At 38.2% G+C, this 12,585-nt stretch overlaps 1 protein-coding gene across 5 annotated transcripts in view; it reads right to left on the bottom strand.

Annotated features, from left to right (window-relative positions):
* MBP (myelin basic protein) overlaps positions 1-12,585 on the bottom strand; it is a 308,046-nt gene that overhangs the window by 38,376 nt on the left and 257,085 nt on the right. For 3 of the 5 annotated variants that reach the window (XM_077492342.1, XM_077492340.1, XM_077492343.1), the window contains one exon: positions 6,438-6,856. In XM_077492342.1, the coding sequence (XP_077348468.1) occupies positions 6,438-6,856 (419 nt within the window). The remainder of the gene's footprint in view (positions 1-6,437; positions 6,857-12,585) is intronic. The other 2 variants (XM_077492341.1, XM_077492344.1) reach the window with 1 other exon arrangement.

Genomic DNA, 12,585 nt, shown 5'->3' with positions numbered 1-12,585 from the left:
GCATGTGCACCAGGATTGCTGCCAGGGGCTGATAACTACTTTGTAGCCAGGTAAAAGTAAGCGTGTTTTAGTGTCCCTTCCACAACTCATCTGACATGGAATGAACCTTCTTCCTTAAATGTGAACTCTAGACCATTGTAAATTTAAAATTGAAACATTGCTTTATTGCTAATAAAGCTGAGTACACTCAAAAAAAAAAAAAAAGTGAGAGATTGCTGTACTAACACAAGCAATGTTATTATAGCCATCTCCTCCAGTGTGCCTTTGTGTTCTGAAGGGAGGACCCCCTCCAGAACACACCGATCAGTGCTGGCAGCTATTGGCTGCCAGCGCTGATTGGATGCTAGTTTTCCAGCATACCCATTTGACAGAAACTGGTCAAAAGACCAGCTTCTGTATGACAGACAGCTGTACATACAGGCCGAAGGTAGGCCGGTTCCTGCTGAACTGATCATTTTTTGGCCCATGTGTACCTAGCTCAATTGAAATATATTTTTATATTTACATTCCCCTTAACACAGATTGAAAGTGGGAGTGCCAGAAGTAGGAGCCAATCAGGTTCTCCTGGATCCACTCTCCAACTCACAAAGGGGCAGGTAGCAGATAAAGATCATTAATTTGCTGCTCTGCAAAGAGCAGAACGATGGGTATAGGAGAAGACATTTGACAGCCATCTGTTTCTACAGTGATCCATCTGATGGGGGAGTACAAATAACATGTATTTGGTGATGATGGGGTGGGGGTGTTGAACTGTGTTAATGGCAATCAATAAGTTAATGTATATAGGAGATACAAATGAAACCCTGAGATGATTATCTGTGCTTCTCATTTTGTTTAACCTTGTCCTCAGAACCCTTCATTTTATCATTGACAGGCAGATCTAGCCATAAAACTATACAGCAGGAACCACCAGATGGTGGTCAAATAAAAGAAATAATAGCAAAGTAAAAAGGCAGTTAGTATTTATGCTTTCTCAATAAATGTTTATTATACAACATACAAAGCTCAATATTAACACAATCATGTAAAATCAAAATACACAGAGTATATTACATGAATCAAATACATTGACGTATAGAAGTGGCAGTTAGTATCAATTTAAGCAGTATAATATAGTTGCAGATATAAAGAGCCATTACAGTGAAATAAAAACACTCAGTAATCAAGAAACATTGTAGCTATGCACCATATAGATTATATATTTGATTTTTTTTTTATAACACTGTATCTTTAAGGAGTGTACCACAATTCATGTTACATTTTGGATCAGAGCATACAGAGAATACACATAGAAAAATACAGTGCACACACTCATCATGAGTGTATAATACAAGTATAGCCAGGGCTCCACCCTAAAGCTGGTACAGAACTACCTACACAGGTGGATGCCATCTGACTTTGAACTGTTTGTGACTGAAAAGTTATAAGGTTAAGACAGGCATCACTTTATGTACCATAGAAGGAGAGCAACCGCCTAGTACCACCGAGTGATAAAAGACAGTACTGTGGACAGCTGGTCACTATAGTCAAAGCCACAGTGTGGCGCTATTAACTAATTGCATACATGACAAACGGCATCCTACCACTGCATACTTGCAAGTAGAAATTAGGCAGGTAAATATGCAGTTTGGCGCGTCAGCATATGGATTGTTTTAAAAGGCTTTAATAGAGGCTCTAAAATATTTGTGCATGAAATACAATCCATTAACTATCTAATGTCAGCTGCATACAAAGGAAACCCCTTCCAAAATCTCCTCACCTCAAAATATTTATTTTCATGCAAGTAACCAGGGCATGCACTTCTAAATTTGTAGATACATAGATTTCTATTTCTCTACACTCTTAAGCTGGGTACCCACTATTTGTTTTTTTGTTCAACCCAAAAACTGTCAACTTCGTTCAGAGCCGCTCTACTAACCATGCAAGGTTAGTTCAGTGATCTCCCCCCACTGAACTATTGTGTTCTAACAGGGGGACGGTCCTTCCGCCAGAACACTCAGATCAGCGCTCTCTGCCATTGGCTGAGACGTTGATCGGGAGTCGGTCAGATGCTGGTTTTCGAATGGATGGATGGCTTCTGTTGGACAGACCAACATACACACGGGCAGAATGTGGGTGGTATTTTTTTTAAACTGGTTGTTGTCTCCTGACATACGGCCCGTGTGTACCCGGGTTTAATGAATGTATTGATTGTAAACTTAAATTAGTTCTGCAATTGGATATGTAAAACTCCTTTCAGAATAAAGTTACACGTAACAAAAGGCCAAAAAACCTTGGCGACACGAGTAAATAGTGTTGATTGATGAAATTCAGCCAACTTATTTTAAAGCGGAGGTCCACCCTAAAATGGACCTTCCGCTCATCGGATTCCTCCCCCCCTCCGGCGCCACAATTGGCACCTTTCAGGGGGGAGGGGGGTGCAGTTACCTGGATAATCCAGGTAACTGCACCCACTTCCGGGCTAGCTCTCTGCGGAAAGGGGCGTACATTACGCCCCTTTCTGCAAGTGCCCGTCCCCTTCCGCAAGTGCCCCGCTGCCTGCTGGGAAACACACAGATCCCAGAGGCAGCGGGGACCGTCCTCATTGCGCAGCGCGGCTCGCGCATGCGCAGTAGGGAACCGGGAAATGAAGCCGAAAGGCTCCATTTCCTGATTCCCATACCCAAGATGGCGGCGGCAGCACTTGAGTGTCGATCTAGAGATCGGCTTCGGGTGCCGACATCGCGGGCGCGCTGGACAGGTAAGTGTCACTATTTTAAAAGTCAGCAGCTGCAGTATTTGTAGCTGCTGACTTTAAAAAAAAAAAAAACGCGGAGTCCCGGCGGACTCCCGCTTTAACTGTGCATGCACAATCAACAAATTAATGATGGAAACCCCAACTTAACTACTGTGATCCATCCATGTATTAGTGACCACGCATCAAAAGCTTACAAATTTCCAATTAGTGGTTACTGGTGGAGATTTGCAAATGTTGTATGAATACATTAGATAGCAATTACGATTTTCCACTTTAATGAAACAACAGAACTGTATCTGTTAAAATCTTAAAGTCATCTAAAGTCCAATTTTGAGGATCAAATTCAGCAGAAAAGTACAATTATGTCTACTGTGTTTGAAAAGAAAGGCTTAAGATGGACCCCACATTTCATCCAAAACAGGCACTTATGTACACTTCATTGTACTAAGAAATTGTCCTTCTACTCATTAGTTTAGAAAGTGCCCTGAGATGATACAATCTGAGGGAAAAGTATGTCCTGAGTTTATCTCTGCTGTTTTGTTTTCTGATGTCTGTCATCTGCTAGTGCAGACTGCTATGGATAAATTGAAAGTATTGTACATTATGGTTATCATTAATACCATATGTCACATATGAAAGAATTTATACAAAGTACTTTATCTAAGGTTCATAGGTGTACAATAAACAGTTAAAGAGTCCCATCATTTGGCAACAATCATGTTAAAAAGTACCGCAAAACACCAATTAATTCACAATGTAGTCTTTGGACATATTTACGCCTACGAAATTAGCATGACAAATTTATGCTCTTTCTATAAAGCCTGTTTTACAGTGGTCACCAAACAAAAGTAGGATTGACCACTCACATAAACAAGCATTTGTTCAGCTAAAACAAAGGATTGGCTTGTGCTTAGCGTACCCATAATCATTTTAGCTAAAATCTAAACAAAAGCCAAGCGATAATTACATTGCAAAACTGTAATGATTTCTTCGATTACTTGTGATTTAAAGTGGAACCGAAGAATAGAGGAATAAGGAGTTAGCTCCACTTATTTATTCAGATCTCTGCTGATCTCTTAATAGAACAAAGATTAACAAGAAATAACAGGTAATGTGTAGAGAAGGAGCTTTGTTTTTTATCTATACTTCTAGACAATTCAGAGAAGCATAATGTGAACAAGAAGGAGGCAATAAACCATTTACATATACTAATGGTAGCGTACCTAAAGAACAAAAACAGTAATATAAACGACTTATCCAAGCCCTAATGTTAGCTTGTCAAGAACAAACATCTAATACAGTAGACTTTCGTTATATAACATAATACAAAGATATATAATGTGCAATGACACACAGATCACAAACCAGCTTTTACAAGTCTAATTTCACTAGCCTGGTAAAAGCTGATGAATTGCTATGGGTCACTTATGCACCACTTTTACTTATGAACCACTGTAATTACAGCTGTTCTATATTACCTGAATATAACTCTATTGATTTTGCTAAGTATATTACATAGGCAACTATATATGTAACTGTAGTATGTTCTATACACTAAAGTCATTTAAAATACTCATGGTAACATGATACAACAACATGTTCATTTTTAAATGAAAGCTAGCTACATAAAAGATATAGAAGCAATCTTTTTTAAACACTCTATACAGCGCATTTCTGTCCTTGCGATGACCTTGGCTCAGAGAATACTGAACAGTACTTCTGTCCAAGTCTTCCAGTTGAGTTACCGTACAACTTGCACCTTTGTCAGTTCTATACAAGTATCTGTATCATCTCATATTATTCCTCTATTGCCCTTGAACATCTAGCCTTTGCTACGTCGGACACTACTTAGATGTCATTCTTTTCTGTACAAAAAATATTAAAGTTCTTTCACACCGATTTATATTAAGAATAAGAGTCAAAAAGGCTCCAAATGTCAAGGCTATAGAACATATTTCAGAGAGTTAAAGGTTCTTTTTTTTTTTACAATAGCAATCAATGACAGATCATTTTGGTGCTTGAAAATAGATATCATTACAGGCATTGGAACAAGCCAATGCCAAGACTCAATGTACAATGTATTAACAAGGATAAACCATTTTGAAACAAAGTTCCCAAGGAGATCATCAATGACAAGGGATAGACAAATTCCTGCAGATTTCAGTATCCAGTCAGTTCAAACAAGGTATCAACTATATATATATAGGCTCATGGCTACCTGATATCTGGGATTTGTCCAGCCATGCCATTTACCCATTACATTTTTGTAAAAATTTGGCATCATAAAAAAAACATAGCATATAGGTTTTAAATTTGACTATTCATGTAAAATATAGCAATCAATATACATAGAGGTCTGATTATTACACAGTTGTAAAATTGAATATAATCTGTAGTACTATATATTTGTATCTGCTGCAGTTGAGTATGACACTAAGACTCATTGGGGTTGATTTACTAAAAGTGGAGAGAAAGAAGCAGTTTGAGGCTATTTTGGACTTTCACTGTACCGTACAAAGGCTATATATATATATAGGTCTTTTTATTAAACAAATCTAAAAACATCTAGAATTATAGAACAAAGAACATATCTTGCACATTCAGCTCTATAAGATCTATTTGATAGGACGTAGGTACCATTTTTACTATGTGTCTTTGTTTTTGGCACTCTTTTTTTTCCTCGATCAGCTTCCAGGTTTTTTTATTTTGTCAAAGCTTAATCGAACAAGCTGAAGTTAGAAGTTGATTGGCTACCATGTACAGCTCCACCAGCTGTAGTAAATCAACCCCATTCTCTCTTTATATATTTATTTATGGTACTTGAACATTGTATAGAGTTGTGCACACAGACATGGCAAACAGCACACATATGCAATGACAGGTCACCTGTTACTGGTTGACCTTGAATTTCTGATATATAAATTGTGACCAATAACTGTCATAATTATATTAATGCCATGTTCCATTTATGGCTTAAGTGGCAGAAATCATGTAGATTTGTCTGTGCCAGCATATTCATTAATGGTACCATAAAATGACATTTTAAGTAAAATTTTAGGCTGATATCCACATAAGTCTACACTTGCCAAGCAGCTTGGGCCATATTTGGTGTTCTACTTATTAGAGAATAGTAAAATACTGTTTACATTTTAAGAAACAAAACTGGCGCTTATGGCTGTAGTGCTGAGAAGTTTGGATCAGCTAACATTCTTGCGAAATGCGATTATTGAAAATGCTTTCCAGGTAAGATGGCACATAAGATGTCAGACACATCCCTTGTGGAATAAGGCACTACACCAAACCGGAAAAGAAGGATCAATATTTAAAAGACATACTGCATATTAAAGCCCAGGTGAAGCATCTTTTAATTTTATGGGCTGCAGAGGCAGTAGTCTAGAATTCACATGCACACCAGTACCAATTTTAGATTGACTTCTGCTAAAGCCACACCCAACCACAACACAACAAATCAATGTACCTTTGCTAGATGGATTGGATAAAAATCTACATGTACACAGCATAGATGATACAGAATTAAAGTACAACATGAATCCACAATATTAGTAAAGGAGGCATTAAGATGATTCAATTCAGCATGTTTCTTAGGTATTTTTTTTTTTTTAGGTAAAAATTAATGCAATCTGTCCTCTGTCACCATGTATTTGTTCTGGTTAGTTTTTGCCTATTCCTCGGTGCTCACCTTTCCCTTCCTAGGAACGTGTCTGTCACCTCCAAAGAACCTGCCCAGGGAGTCAAAAAAGCCTGTGTCTCTGTATCTGCTGTGAGCTCCATGGCCATATCTAGAGCGGTCTGAAGTGCTTGCTGAAGCCATTGGCTTTGATCCGTGGCGGGACAGTTTCTGAGAGGCCATCAAATCCGTGTCTGGTGAAGTTGATCCACTGTCCTCTGGGATGGTTTGAAGCTCATCTGACTCAGAAGGCCGATCTTTGAAGGTGTTGTCCTCCCTTCCTGGAGCATCTCGGGAAAATAGGCGGACCAAATGTGGGCGAGGGTCAGTTGAGTTGGCTTGCTTCCAATTATCCTGGGGGTCTTCTGTGCTTGTGGAGTCAGTCACCGCCGTGCCCTTGGATGAGGTGCCATTGTTCTGGTTCACATCTGCTGAAAATAATAAGAGGGAGATGTGAATGCAGGGCTGTGAAAAGAAAACAATGATTCCTTCTTCCCACTAGCCTCATCTAACTATTTCATGCTAAACTCCAAGTTATATGTTCATGGCACTTTATATGAAGGAATTACACTAGGCAGAATCAATCCAGAGAACATATTTAAAAAGTTTACTGAAGAATTGTATGTATATTTTGTATCAGTTATATACTTGTTACACAGTGCAACCCTGAATAAAAATCAGATTAAAAAAGACAAATAATTAATCTCTGCATGTTAAAATCTATGTTACATCTATAGGGGTTATGCAAAGAAGAAAAAGATAGAGGCAAGTATGACTTTATCACAAAAGTACCATGAACATTCGTTCTTTAACACTGTACATTAAACCAAAAGCTACCAAAAAAGAAAGCTACATCCAGAGAAAGGCAGAGATAAATTAAGTGTGCAAATTATTATCATTGCAATAACTGTTACACAAAAAGCCAACTGTCTGCCCTTTGTCTCTACACAGCAAAGCAAATGTACCATCATTAATCACATTTTAAATTTTTATTTTATTTTACAGTGAGCAACTAATAATGCGGATGTAACCAACATGAAGAACTCAGTAGGGGTTAAAGCAAGTATGTTACCTTCTCCAGGTTAGAAAAATACAATGCCAGCATGGGACAGTCATTAGCAAAGGATGGCCCAGCTATGTTAAAATGTATTATGGCAATAACGTAAAGTGAACACTCAGCTACAGGTCCTCAAGCTTCTTTTTTCAACATATACCAATCTTGCTCAGGGAAGAGGCAATATGTAACAACACAATAAAATTCTTTAAAAATCTCAGCATATTACCACTTCCCATAAATTCACTTATAGACATATAATACCATTGTATCACATTTAGCTTGTTTGTGCCTATCTGTGATTGTTTGAGATTTACACTGTGCATATATCCTTCAAATTCTAAAAGTATCTGACAATCAACTGCCTGACTTAGCTTCTTATGCCGCGTACACACGACCGGACTTTCCGGCTGGGGTTCTGACGGACTTTCTGAATGAATGGACTTGGCCACACACAATCACACCAAAGTCTGACAGATTCGACCATGATGGCATATGACCGTACTAGAATAAGGAAGTTCATAGCCAGTAGCCAATAACTGCCCTAGCGTCGGTTTTCATCCATCGGACTAGCATACAGACGAGCAGATTTCTCCATAGGAACTGGGTCCGGCGGAAAAATTTGAAAAGTTCTATTTCTAAAGTCCGTCAGATTTCTGGACAGCAAAGGTCCGATGGAGCCCACACACGATTGAATTGTCCGACGGATTTGTTCCGTTGGACCTTTGCTGTCGAAAAGTCCGGTTGTGTGTACATGGCATAAGACTGCTTTCCACATACTGATTGTGCAACATAAAAGGTCAGGTAATTAACATGCCAGCAACTGTTTATATAAGCCCAGTCATAACTAGCTCTCTTTAATGTGGGGGGGGGGGGGGGGGGCAATCGCACAGAGCAGGCGGGAACCTCCGCCTCTTCTCGGGCCCCCCCCCCAGTGCTCCTGGCCACTCCTCCCTGACCAGTCCCCCCATGGTAAGCCCCTTCCATTCCATCTTGCATACACACGGTCACACCAAATTCCGACCATCAAAAATGCAGTAACGTACTACACGTACGACGGGACTAGAAAAAGGAAGCTCGATACCCAGTAGCATCCATCTCGTAGTTGAATCTCAGCATTTGTGAGTTTTTGCGCATTAGAATTGCATACACACGACTGTAATTTCCGATAGAAAGTTTTTTCGTCAGGAAAATTTAGAACATGCTCTCAAATTTTTTCTGCCAGGAATTCGGCCAGCTAAATTTGATGGAGCTTACACAGCGTCGTATTTTCCAAAGAAAAGCTCTCATCTGTCTTTTGCTGGCCGAAATTCCAATCCTGTGTACGTGGCATAAGTGTAGCAATATGGTTACATTTAATGAAGGTACAACATTTAGCAACTCAAATGGTTGATGATTAAACGAGGCACATCTAAGTATGCAGGTATGGGGTAAAGCTGGGCACATAGACCATTTTGCTTGTCTTGCAAAATGCTCTCAAACCAAGTTACTCTCAAACCAAGTTTTTACTGTAAATCAAAAGATTGGCTGAACAGAATTACAGTTTGTGGCAGATAAACAATAAAATATATATATTTTTCAGCTGTGTGTTTAACCTCCCTGGCGGTATGATTACTTCAGATTTTAGGTGCTGAAAGCTGTACCATTATTTTGCATGGAAATTTGGTGTTTTATATTGTAGGCCTGTAATTCTTAGAAATAATTCACTTAAATCCATCCAAACAAGAGTCTAATAGACATCCCAGGTATGATAAAATTTGAAATATGAAATCATAAATTATAATATATATATATATATATATATACACATACACACACACATATATTATAAAATAAATAACTATAAATAATAACAAATAATAATATAATACTAATAAAATGATTCAATAATGTAATCAAATCAAAAACACTGAAATATTCTGAGTTGCAGAATTGTCACTGTCATTACTTTTAGTGTTTGATGACGAATTTCCCCAAAAATTACTATCGCTCAATTCTGCGAGTGATTCTAATTTATTATCGCTGTTTTCTAGCTGGTCAATAACCACTTTTGATGTAAACAGACATTTTTCGTTTGCTATGGACTATCTCCAGTTTCCTGGCATAAAGAATAATATTTATAATATAAAATTACATGCAGGACACTGGTCAAACCACTAGGGACAAAGGGGACGTGTAATTATTTGATACAGTACTGTAATCTGTAAGATTACGGTATACATACTGTGTATACTCTGTATCTATACTGTGTTTTTTACTTTTTGAATTTGGCGCCATACTCCGTCCGGCTCGCTGATCATAACGGGGAGACATCGCTGGATCCAGGGGACAAGGTAAGTAACCCCCTTCATGGATCCAGCGAAGCAATCCCGAGTCTGGCTCGGGAACACCGCTTATGGTAATGAAAACTCTCCCCGAGCCACACTGGGGAATAACGCCAGGGAGGTTACTGGCTTATTTGTGTAAAAAAAAAAAAAAAAGTTACAACTGTCTACAAACCTATCACAACTAGCACAGCTCATGAAATAGCACACGCTGTAGAACAATTTTTATTACTTATGAAGCATTGGACAACTACAATTGGGCTGCAAGTGCATCGGCCTTCCAGAGACCTACAGCACCCAAAATATCCTCATAGGTTTAATATGAGCTAATACGATGCTCATATGATCACAAACTTGTGAAGGCATGCCATCTACTGGGAGAGCCATAAACTGCACACAAAGTAAATCCCCCGATCATCATACAAGGAAACCATGAATGAAAATGCATCGGCACAATATACTCAAGTTTTCTTTTTCCAGTCCTGCTGGTCCGGATCCAGAGATGTACTTTGTACCCACATGATGATATTTTCACAATCTTCACACGGGGGTTAGTAGGGAAAGGACTCAGGACTAAACTCCTGAGATTAGTGTTCAGCAATCACAGTAGGAACATAGCTGCCCAAACCTACGATTTCTACTGATCCAGGAACATTGGCACACACCATAAATATATAGTTATCACACTGCTGAATAAGCGCGGCTTTTTAAAACCCTTTTTTTCTGCTATCATCAAAATACAATGTTATGATACACACATCAATGGATGGAAGGTACAATGCTTGAGGATTCATAAAGCAATGCCCAAGCACTCTTCGGTTATAGAAATCTCAGAACTGTTGTCCTAAAAACCATAAGATAGATTTGAGCAGAGGACAAAGCGTCCTTGTATTTTAAGTGCAATACAAAAAAAGAATGGAATAGTTTCTTGCAAGCTGATAATGTACAACAGACTCTCTTTGTTAGTTAAAAATAGCTCCATGCATTAATACAAAGAATATTTATACCCCTAGAGCATTTTCTTCCTCTCTTTAAAAAAAAAGAAGCCATAAACTGTCCGTTGCTTCCAGCAACTAGGCTTCAATAGTCAGACATTTTATCCTCTGCAAAATCAAAAAACAACAAATTGGGTTAACAAAAATAACATGATTTCTACATGATACAATTGGTTAAAGCGTAATAAAAAAAAAAAAAAAAAAAAAAATTGGATCCCAGGCTGTTTAAGTCATAATGTGCTAGTATGCACCCCATACTAGTATATATATTCTGACAGCACTGTCACCACTGAAGGAAATTCCATCTTCACCCGGTCTTCTTTACGGGTTTGCAGGTGTCAGTGATATGAATGGCCAAGGCGGTAATGACATCACTCCCACGCATGGCAGGGCTCTGAAGAAATGGCAAGGGTGTGCCATCCCTTTCAGAAAGCATGCGCTGTCACTGGCAGCATCTAAAGTAAATACATCTTAAATGGTGCATGTTTAGAAGATATTTACTGTACTTATATGTAGCTATGTTAGCTATATAAGCTATGTTATATACTTACCTATAGGGCAGGGGTAGGGAACCTCAGCTCTCCAGCTGTTTTGAAACTACAAATCCAATCATGCCTCTGCCTCTAGGAGTCATGTCTGTGATTGTTAGGGTCTTGCAATGTCTCGTGGGACTTGTAGTTTCAATACAGCTGGAGAACCAAGGTTCCCTACCCCTGCTATAGGGAAACATCATACATGGGAGTGGAGTGGGAGCTTTATTATAGGTTTACCTATAGGGAAACATCATACATGGGAATTTACTCCCACTTTAAGATGTCACTTTGGGATTTATACTACATGTACTATAGAGTATGAGAGATGCTATGTACATATCATTTTTGTTCCTTTCCTAATGTAGAAAAGAAAAAAAGCAGAAAAATGTAATTTCTTTTAACTGCACCTGATATTGGCTTATCAATAGGTTTGCACTCACAAAAGGATTATGCAATTTCCAATAAAAGAGCATTATATACATCAAATGTAATGTCAATTAGAATTAAATATTGTTAAAAATAAAAAGAACTGTAAATAAACTCTAAATAATATATGCTAATGGAATATACCAAAACACATCTATCTTCTATAAAAGACACAATACTAAAGCCCACATTTTTTTTTTCTTTTTTATTTAACTTGAGTTAGTTAATGAAGCTTAGGCACTCAGTTGGAGCCAATGTCATGTGTGGAACATTTACATTAATGTCATTTATCATCCACTACCCTTTGGAGGACTTCGCTCCCCATGGTTCTCAAAGTACAAAGACATTTGAGAGTATTTCTCCATCACACTGTGCCCTTTTGCTACACTGTTACCATTGACAGTTGTAATAAGCAATATGATGATGAGCAGCTGGTGATTGGCTTAATGTGTCATTCAAACTGCGAGCCTTACTTGCAGATTAATGTAAAATATTAATCAAATGTCAAGCAGGGGAGATACTTGACCACTGAATCAGGGAATGGTAAGATCCATTTCACTAAATATAGTATATTATGAGTGATATGATATGTACACACTGCATTCATCTCTGAATATTAATATAGGGCATGTTACCTTGACAAAGATCATAAGACAATTACAAGCTGCTTATGACAGATCACTTCCATGTTATACGTATCATATATTATCTCAAATGTGCAGCTTTTGTACCTTTGATATTTAAAGTGTAAACCATAACAATAAACTTCTCTTATTTGTTCCCTTTTGATCTGCTAAATATACTAATGAAAGTGTTTTGTTGTCTGTC

Source organism: Lithobates pipiens, unplaced genomic scaffold (assembly GCF_037356315.1).
Source record: "Lithobates pipiens isolate NorthernLeopardFrog02 unplaced genomic scaffold, aLitPip1_a1.2 Scaffold_19, whole genome shotgun sequence".
NCBI classification, from domain to species: domain Eukaryota; kingdom Metazoa; phylum Chordata; class Amphibia; order Anura; family Ranidae; genus Lithobates; species Lithobates pipiens.
Note: the sequence above shows the minus strand (reverse complement) of the source record. Positions and strands in the feature narration are given on the sequence as shown.